The sequence below is a fragment of the Microtus ochrogaster genome, unplaced genomic scaffold, assembly GCF_000317375.1.
Source record: "Microtus ochrogaster isolate Prairie Vole_2 unplaced genomic scaffold, MicOch1.0 UNK4, whole genome shotgun sequence".
Classification (NCBI taxonomy): Eukaryota; Metazoa; Chordata; class Mammalia; order Rodentia; family Cricetidae; genus Microtus; species Microtus ochrogaster.
The window spans coordinates 11,951,204-11,961,588 of NW_004949102.1; the positions used below are offsets into that span (position 1 = coordinate 11,951,204).

The following is a 10,385-nucleotide window of genomic DNA, read 5'->3' on the forward strand; positions in this document are numbered from 1 at the left end:
AGATCCGCCTGCCTCTGCCTCCCAAGTGCTGGGATTAAAGGCGTGCGCCACCACCTCCCGGCTTACAATTAGTAATCTTGACATAACCGTTAGATTGCTATAAAGCTGGGGTGTATGTTTAGTTTTTAAGAGTCTCAGATGATGTGTAGTTTTATATACTTGAACCGCGTACTTGGACAGTGTCTCTTCTTGCATCACAGTACATACTTACTGAAGTCTTATAAAATGGCTCTATAGTAAGAACATAACTTTTAAGCAGTTTGCTTATTCATAGGCATAAAAATTCTAATACTTTACTATCATAGAAATATTGTCTCAAAATTCTCATATGTCTCTACTTTTCAAGAGGAAGATTTATGGTAGAATTCCCATATGAAGCAGTATGCAGTTTTATTTTAATAGATTTTATTTTTTCATGGCCGTATAAAAATGGTCTTACCTAGTACAAATGCTCATCTGTAGTATATGTGTATTTTATACTAGTGTGAAGATTGTTTTACATAAATTCAAGGTAGGATTTCTTCATTAAAGCAGTGGTTCCAAACCTTTCTAATACTGCAACCCTTTAATACAGTTCCTCATTGTTATGGTGGCTGTCATTCATGCGTGGTACCTTAGAAGATAACAACAACCAATGGTAGATTTATAGAGGTGTAGCGCCTACTTAATGTATGTGTGTGTATAAAAAATTTTCTGTGTTTGGGTGTTTTGCCTGGATGTATATCTGTGTATCTGTGCACAGTATGTCCCAGGCCAGAAGAAGATGTCAGATCCCTTGGAAGTGGAGTTTCATATGGTTATGAGCTACCATGTAAGAGTTGGGGATCAACCCAGGTGCTCTGGAAGAGCAGTCAGTGCTCTTAACCTCTGTACAGTCCCTGTATGCAGGTATTTTTAAGGTCAAGAAAAATAAATTGTTTAAAGAATCTTTTTGAATAATCAGACTCTTTTTAAAAAAGATGTAGTTGGGACTATGCATTCCCAATAACTCCCATATTTTTCTCTTAAAAAAGGATTTTTCATATTCCTTTAGTCAAAGTGGCAAACACTAGTTAACCAGTAGGTGGAGGTCTATAGCACACTTAGAACAGTCGTCAAGATGACAGTTTCTGTACAGATTGGATCTTTGTAGAGCCCAGGCTAATCAAACTCAGAGTCTTGTACAGTGATCTCAAGTGTGTGCTGTGTGCCTGGTTCAAGATGGTAGTTCAGACCTGAGTATGGTGGCATATGCTGTTAATCCCATCACTCAGGAGCAGAAGTAGGTGAGGTCGTCCAGGTCTACAAAGCAAGTTCTGGGACAGAGAAACCCTGCCTTGAAAAATAACAAAAAAGATGGTAGGTCAGAAACTAAGGAGGAAAATCATGAAATTAGTTTGAAATAAAAACTGTTGCTTTGTTTGGTTATGAAAGTTTTATAAGGTTTGTATGACTCTTAATGAAATATATGTTTATACTACCAATTGTTATTATGTTTAAATTGCCCTTATAAATAATGTTTTTAACTTTAATAAATATTTCAATTTTAAAAATCCCAAAGATTGCCAGGCAGTGGTGGCATACGCCTTTAATCCCAGCACTCAGGGGGCAGAGGCAGGCAAATCTCTGTGAGTTCGAGGCCAGCCTGATACACAAGAGCTAGTTCCAGGACAGGCTCAAAAGCTAAAGAGAAACCCTGTTTTGAAAAAAAAACAAACCAAACCAAAAAAAAATCCCAAAGATTAAAACTTTCTGTTTTTCCTTTTTGAGTGATATTTTTTTTCTATATCGTATCTGTTTCTTCTTAGCCAAATCCTCAAAGATGACAACAAACTATAAAAGCAAATTGATTAGCAGAGTAAATACAAGTTTTCAGTTTTCTTAGGATCCATAATTAATTTTACTTTCTGAAAGAGCCATACATTATGAGTGTTATTAGTGTACGTGCATGATGTGTTCTTAAAGTTCATTCGTCTGAACTCATTGATCTGGTCTTTTGTATGCATGTAGTAATGGATTTCTTTGGTTATGGGATATGAGATAGAGTTGCTGAACTGATTTTCATTGGATTTTTTTCTATTTTAATACTTGCAGCTAAGAAAACCATGTGGGAAAGGCTGACAGCCCCTGAAGATGTGTTTAGTAAATTACAACGAGAAAATATGGCTATCATTGAAAGTTATGGTGCTGCCCTCATGGAAGTGGTCTGTCGAGACGCTTGTGATGGCCACGAGATTGGAAGGGTAAAATAACAATTGTTTAGAACTGCTACTGAATAAGTATTGTGCATTTATGAAGGTGTATACTGAATCAACTTTTAAAATGTACGTTGCAGATGGAGAATTATTTTCTATATTATTTTATAGTGAGTTTGCTCATTTGCTGTGATTGTAGCTTCTGTTTTGTTACTCTGTTTTGATTGTGTGGAATCTTAACTCAGAATTTCTTCTTAATTACATATGCTAAGTTTGAGGTTTTCAAGTAGAACAACACGGATAGAAACAACAAAAATCCTGCCTAATAGATCTTTGTTCTGTCTACTGCTAGACATGATTGTGTTCTCTTTTATATGATACCTTATGAAGGCAGCTTGCATTTTCCCTTCAGTAAAGCATCATGGCATCCTGATGACACGGTGAGAGGATTTCATCCCACTGGACAATCCTGTAGCACTTACATGGTTTATTTCAAGGCCATGGAAGGAAAAAAAAACTTAAGAAATAGGATAAAATACAAACTAGAGAGCAACCCCTCAATTATGCTTAAAAATTTAAAATATTTTTATATATCTAATAAAACACTGGGAGGAAATAGATCAAAATGGGTTTAACTGTGTTTATTAGTTTACATTTATTTTTAATACTTTTCTAAGATTCCTCTAAATAACACATAAAATTTTAGAATTAGAAGTAACAGTTAAAAGAAAACATGGGAGCTGGAGAGGTGGCTCGGCAGTGAAGAGTGCTTACTGTTGTTGGGGAGGATCTGAGTTCACCTCCCAGCACCTGCACTTGGCAGCTCACAATGTCTGTAACTTCAATTCCAGGGAATCCAATGCCTTTTCTGGCTTTTATCGTGCTTGTAATCTCACACAGGCATGCACACGAACATTTTTTTTAAATATTTATTTATTTATTATGTATACAATATTCTGTGTGTATGCCTGCAGGCCAGAAGAGGGCACCAGATCTCATTACAGATAGTTGTGAGCCACCATGTGGTTGCTGGGAATTGAACTCAAGACCTTTGGAAGAGCAGGCAATGCTCTTAACCACTGAGCCATCTCTCCAGCCCCCACACGAACATTTTTAAGAAATTAGTTTTCTGTTCTTTTAAACAAGTAGTGCCTGGTTCTGGCTAAAATATAAATTATATTTAATACAGGTTTTGCTTCAGATTTAAAAGTTGAAACTGAAAATTCTCTTTATATCAAGAAATTGAGATTCTAGTTACATACAGTTCCAAATTCTCAAAAAAAACATCGAAATTTTATTATAAACATTCTTAGTACCTCAAGTAAAGGCAGTGCCTGTCAGTGGTTTGGTAGCCATTCACATATTGGGCCTTTGATTCTGATTCCTTCTTCCTTTAGATGTTGGCCCTGGCTCTTCTTGATCGGATTGTCTCTGTGGACAAGCAGCAGCAATGGCTCCTGTACCTTTCCAACAGTGGCTATTTGAAGGTCCTTGTGGATAGCTTGGTGGAAGATGACCGTACTCTGCAGAGCTTGCTGACTCCACAGCCTCCTCTCTTAAAAGCCCTTTATACCTATGAATCCAAAATGGTAAGGGTTGTGGACATTGGCATTAGGTCAGCAGCCGTCTTTAGGGCCCGGAGGTGTGTATTGGAAGGCTGCTGTGCTTTCCACTGGGCTACTGCTGCACCCTGAGAATTTCTGTTATATAAACTGTTGTTATTTTAAGAGCTTGACATCTGGGAATTTGTGTTAGGAACGCATTTTCTGTGTGTGAAGGTGTGCTGGAATTATCCTGCTGCTTGCTCACTCAGAACGCTCCTGAGAGTGGCATGGAAGCCAGGGTTCATGGGAGGAGCAGCGACTTAAACGTAGTGTCTGCTTTGTCATTTCCTTCCCTCCAGATCTGGTACAATTTCCCCATGTTAAATATTTTACGTCTGTCACAATCGTGGAAGTCTTAGAGTCTTTTTCTTTTCACCCATTTATTCCTAGATATTTGCTAAATATTTAATATACTAAAGCCACACTAGAAGTGAGCACAGCAAACTCAACTGACCTGTTGACGTAAGCTATATTTGAATTGAATAATTCACAATAATAATGTACGATTTGCAACAATAATACATGTACAGTAGTATAAATGTACAATATTTACCTCTGAGTTCCCATAAAATATCTTAGGAGAAAGATATGATGTATTTTTATAGGCAAATCAGGATTTCCCCCTCATTAGTGATTAATAAGGAATGTGTATGAGTATCTTGTGTTGCTGTGAGGCCCTTGGCCATGATTTCAGCACTGATGCGTCCTTTCTTAACTTTGCAGGCGTTTCTCACAAGAGTGGCTAAGTTACAGCAAGGTGCATTGGAGCTCCTAAGGTCTGGGGTGGTTGTGAGGCTAGCACAGTGCCAGGTATATGACATGCGCCCAGAGATGGACCCACATGGGTAAGTGTCCACACGAACCAGCTTGTTTACACTCCTAGCAAAGGATTGTAAAAGAATAATGGAAATCACAAAGATAATTTTCCTAAGGGTCAGGGAGTGTTGCATGCCTTTGCCATTTTCTTGTAAGTGGAAGTTCCCAAGATAGTAAAAAGTGGGTGGGACCAATTCTTTCCATTTCAGAGGAGTAGTGTGCTGTGTGAGAGAGAGGGTGAGAATTCTGTTAGCCCGTGTTACCTTGCCAGCCTTATTTTATATGAGTTCCATAGATACTTGTTTCTAGTCAGGGGCCTTCTAAAATAATAGTACACTTAAACCTTGTTGGTAGGTGTGGTAGTACACGTCTGTTTGTAAGACTAGCACTTGGGAGACTGAGGCAGGAGGATTGTGAGCTTGAGGCTAGCCTGGGTTGTATAAGGAACAAAATCACGGAGAAGAAAAGTTTCAGGATGGTTTTTTTTGTTTGTTTGTTTGTTTGGTTGGTTGGTTGGTTGGTTGGTTTTTTTAAGACAGGGTTTCTCTGTGTAACATCTCTACCTGTCCTGAAATTCCCATTATAGACCAATCTATTGGCCTTGAACTCACAGAGATCCCCCTAAACTCTACCTCCTGAGTGTTGGGATTAAAGGCATGCACTACTACTGCCCAGCCTTAAGTTTCAAGTTTTTCAGCAGATGTCAGTTCAGTCATTCAGTTTTTTAAATTTAATTTTTAAATTTGGTTTTTTAAATTTAATTTTATTTATTTGGGTTGTGTGTGGCTTGCAGGCACTACAGTGTGTGTGGAGGTCTGAGAACAACTTTTGGAAGTTGCTTCTCTCCTTTCAGTGTGGGATCTAGGGATTGAGATCTGGTTGTCAGATTTGTAAGTCACACAAACACTTTTAGAGCTGATTCTTCCCATGAGCTCTGGTTCCCCCTCCCACAGTGTACAGGATGGCAGCATTGATAGGCAATCAGCATATCTTCCTAGCAATAACAGTTACTTAAGGTGAATTTAGTTATTGCTTAAACTCAAAGAAAATCCATTGGCAAATTAGTGTCTAAGCTTATTTAGGCTAAACACAGAACTGTTTTACTCAGGAGAAGGGATATTCTCATACTAAACTACAAGGGTTTTTTTTTAAATCTTTTTTTTTTAATATTTACTTATTTATTATGGATACAATATTCTGTTTGCATATATGCCTGCAGGCCAGAAGAGGACACCAGACCTCATTACAGATGGTTGTGAGCCACCATGTGGTTGCTGGGAATCGAACTTGGGTACTTTGGAAGAGCACGCAATGCTCTTAACCGCTGAGCCATCACTCCAGCCCCCCTAAACTACTCCAGCCCCCCTAAACTACAAGTTTTAAACACGAAAGTTAACTATTTCTTTGTCTGTAAAGAGAGTTTTGAGTTAAATACTTTTAGATCCTGACATAGAATCCCTTGTCTACATAAAGCATCTTTTTGTGTTCTGCTTCTGTTCCACTCATTTTATTTTGTTTAAATATTTTAACATATAAGTGTTTATAATTTAGCATGTAAATAATAGTGAATTTTTAGGACCCTATCTTAAATGCAGTATTGCTCTCTCCTTGTTTGAAATGAATCAAGCATGTTTGGTATGAGAGACCCCCCGATGTTCATCCCAACGCCCGTGGATCGATATCGACAAATTCTTCTTCCAGCCCTCCAGCTATGCCAGGTCATCCTCACGTCGAGTGTAGCCCAGCACTTGCAGGCAGCAGGACAGGTAAGGTGAACACTTGTACAGAAGTCACTAATGCAGAGCCTACATTTAGAAATGCAGAGATTCTATAGATGGAAAGCTCACGTGAAGTCATGTCCATCCTGTTAGCAAAGCAGAGTATAGAGCATCTGACCAGCTTTTGTAATCTTGTGTGAGTGAACATTGTAGCTGCTTAGTAGAATCCTGAGATGGAAAACAAGAGATTGAAATTTATTTCTGTAGAAAAGTAAGCAGTTATCCTGATAGGAATAAGATGATATTTAGGATGTATTTTAGCCAGGGATTTAGAGAGGGTATAGTAGGCCTGTCTTAGTTGCTTTTCATTTTTCTTTTTCTTTTCTTTCTTATTTTTTTATTTTTATTTTTTTTGAGACAAGAATTTTTCTGTGAACAGCCCTAGCTGTCCTGGAACTAGCTCTTGTAGACCAGACTAGCCTCGAACTCTCAGATCCACCTGCCTCTGCGTCCTGAGTTCTGGGATTAAAGATGTGCACCACCTCTATTGCTTTGGCAAACACATGACCGAGGCCAAGGCAACTTAAAAAAGAGGGTTTAATTGAGCTTGCAGTTTCAGGGGGTTAGAGTCCACGATGACAGAGCAAAGGCATGGCCACAGGGGCAGCTGAGAACTCACATCTTGTAGGAGGCAGAGAGAGAGAGAGCACACTGGGAATGGTGTGTATCTTTTCAAGCCTCCAGACCCTCCCTCAGTGACACCTTTTCCTACAAGGCCATATTCTTTCTAAACAGTTACACCAACTGGGGCCAAGTATTCAAACATATAAGCTTATGGGGTCATTTTCATCCAAACCACCACAAGGTCTATAGAAAATACAGAAGAGGAGCCTCACACCTTGTGTAGTAGTGTGTATTTGTAAGTCCAGTGCTAGGGAGGCTGAGGCCATAAAACGAATTAGTCTGGCTATGCAGTGAAACTCTGTCTCAAAATAATGAAAACAAAGCCCTTAAAACTGGGTATGGCTATACATTCCTGTCATCCAAACACTTAGGAAGTAAGGCAGGAGGATCAAGAGTTCAAGGTCTTCCACAGCTAGGTGGCTAGTTCAAGGCCTTCTTGGACTCTCTGAGACCCTGTTTCTAACAAAAATAAAAAGTATAAAATAAAGTATCATATTTACACATGATTTTTTTTAACAGCATGAGGTAATGGGATGCTTTTGTTTCTGATATTGTGTTTTCCTACATTGCAGTCAGAGTTGCCTCCCCAGGTAGTATTTGTGGTTTCTACAGCGATGCCTTATTTGCCCTGCAGCAGCCCAAGGGACATCCTTTGATACTCAGAATGGCTTTGAGCTCATTCTTTAAACTCGGGGTTTCCTGGACTGCTTCCGTACTAGATTAAGTGATCCTCCCCCACTTCTCCCTTCACACTCCCACACCTCCACTTTAGTGCCTCGGGAGTGTTCCAGACAATAACAAAGGCAGAAAGAAGGACGGAAGAATTTCTGTAGCTTTCGTTCTTGCTTTATCAATAGTAACAAGAGCTTTTATGGTTGAAGCATGCTACCCAAGTCAGGCTTACAAAGAGTGACTTCTTTGAGTTTAGTGACCATTTTATGCCCATTAATATGAAATTCTCTTGATTCCTTTTAAATAAAGCAAAAGAAGTAAAATAGGTGTTTTCACGCAGTGTTTCTAAGTCATGGTCTCCTACAGCTAGCTCTGCTGTGTTAATATGCAAACTTTGACTAGTTGAGCTTTGTGGTAAGATGTGGTTATATTTTGCTTTGTGAGGGAATGAGCTGTTTAAGTTGAGAAAGCAGCTGCTTCTCTCGTTCTTCATTGCATACAGTTCCTTACTGAAAAGATGAATTATACATATGATGTAGTTTTCTTCTCTTCCTCCTCCATCTTGGGCCGCTCAGGTGCTGCAGTTTCTCATTTCGCATTCCGATACCATCCAGGCGATCCTGCGCTGTCATGATGTTAGCGCCGGCTCCTTGCAGGAATTAGCTCTGCTGACAGGAATCATAAGTAAAGCAGCACTTCCTGGTGAGTTGGTTATGTTGAGCGCAAGTTAATTCTCTACAGACTGGCACAGACTGAGGAGAGACGTTTCTATTACTCTGCAGTTACCATGCAACTGACTTGAACTTGGTACCGGAGACATTCGACTACCTTTATTAAGTAATAAGTTTATACTTATATCAACCATATACTCAAAATAATCAAAAAGTTCAAGGAGATAATTAAAAAGCATCAGGGTCTCATTACCTGCTTTTGGTAAATAGCTTTGCAAACACTGCACTGCATGTATTGGGATCGCAGCATGCAGAGGTGATAGACGAGCGCAGTATTACCCTTCAATTTGCTGGTTTAGAAGAATTTTACATGCATTTAATGGATTAAAAGCTTATTGAAAGCTGGGTGGTGGTAGTGCATACCTTTAATCTCAGTACTCGGGAGGCAGAGACAGGAGGATCTTTGTGAGTTTGAGGCCAGTCTAGTCTACAGAGTGAGTTCCAGGAAAGCCAGGGCTGCTTATTAAAGAGAAGTAAGAGGAATTTCTTTTAATTCTAGAAATATTTCACGAGTGTAGAAAAAAATTAAGTCGGGCTGTGGTGGCGCACACCTTTAATCTTAGCACTTGGGAGGCAGAGGCAGGCCTGGCCTACAGGAGCTAGTTCCAGGATAGGCACCAAAGCTACAGAGAAACCCTGTCTTGAAAAACCAAAAATAAAATAAAGAGTATAGAAAAATTAGTTATTAAAAGGTTGCCATGATTAAGAAAAATGCTAGGAAATGATGAATTTTTTGTCACTTTTGTTCTTAAGTATAAATTCTATACTATGTAAATTCTAAAGCCAGCACCCTAAAGTCAGTCTTGGCGTTTTAAATTTTCACTGCAGGCCTCTTCTCTGAAGGAGAAGGTATATTCACTGGGTCCCCTTGTGTTTAAGGTTGCTTGGTGCTGCCAGTGATCTTGAATGATAGCACAGGTGATGAGGCTTGTCCACTCAGCACATGCACTGCCTGGGACCCTGTAACATGTTCCTTAGGTATGTGCTGGCGCTGCTTTCCCCAGTATGGTAGTCAACTCGAGTATGCAAGGCTCTTGAGAGGTTGGGCTGTTGTTGTTTATAGGTGAGGGATTTGAAGCACGGGACTGTTACAGAGTCCCAGGCAGTGTGCATTCGGAGCCTGTGCACTTAACTACACTTCCTCTATTTCTGTGAGACAGCCCCTAGTCTGCTGTCTCTAGCACTTTGCCTCTTTGTGGCTGCGTCTGTATCTGAGCCCTCGGGTGGGAGAGTTGACTAAGACTGGGTGCAGTTCCTCTCAGAATACTTGGAGCCTTGCTCTCTGAGGGGAACTGGGGTCTTCTCAGTAGTGGAGGTCAGAGTTTGACTCCAGGACAGTCCCCCTTCCTGCCTCTACCACATCCCATAGTGTAGTGCAGGTATTGCAAAGGCCTCCTCCTGATATTCCCAAGTCTTAACTCCTCAGTATGCTTAGGGTCCGCAAGTGTTCCGTGAATTTATCCTCATTCCTCCATGCTGCTTCCGAGGGAGCAGCCAGGTCCTGAGCTGAGGCTCAGAGCTTGTCCTGCAGCTTATTCTCCTTTGTGTTTACGCGTAAGTTAGCTCCTCCTCCACTTCATTGTTAGGAGGAGGGTTAAAGTTCATTTATCTTGTAAGTCTAAGCTCTCACTGCTTAATAGGAAGTACTGATTTCTGATTTTAGAAAGTTTGAAGGTTTTTTTCTTTTTGGATTCTTTTCATTTATTTTACATACTGACCACAGTTTCCCCTCCTTCTTCTCCTCCTGAAACTTTTAAATAAAGGTTTTTCTTAAACTGTTAAAAAATACCTTTGAAAGTACCTTCGTAGGTTTTAGGTTGTGTGAATGCCCTTGTGCTAGTGTTGCTAATCTACGAAAGATGCTCAGTGTTTGGAAAATTCTGTTTCTCCCAGCTTTGATGGCAGGAGTCTGCTTGTGCCTGTAGAGGACATAAACTCCAGAAGCACTCTGTAGTGTTTTTATTATAACACTAGCTACCTTACACA

The 10,385-nt window shown here is 39.8% G+C and overlaps 1 protein-coding gene across 1 annotated transcript in view; it reads left to right on the plus strand.

The window, feature by feature from the left end:
* Nup205 (nucleoporin 205) overlaps positions 1-8,797 on the plus strand; it is a 60,313-nt gene extending 51,516 nt beyond the window's left edge. The window contains exons 31-35 of the mRNA XM_026788577.1: positions 2,074-2,222; positions 3,572-3,763; positions 4,502-4,623; positions 6,222-6,360; positions 8,244-8,797. Of these exons, the coding sequence (XP_026644378.1) occupies positions 2,074-2,222; positions 3,572-3,763; positions 4,502-4,623; positions 6,222-6,360; positions 8,244-8,399 (758 nt within the window). The 3' untranslated portion in view covers positions 8,400-8,797. The remainder of the gene's footprint in view (positions 1-2,073; positions 2,223-3,571; positions 3,764-4,501; positions 4,624-6,221; positions 6,361-8,243) is intronic.
* Positions 8,798-10,385: the final 1,588 nt, after the last annotated feature.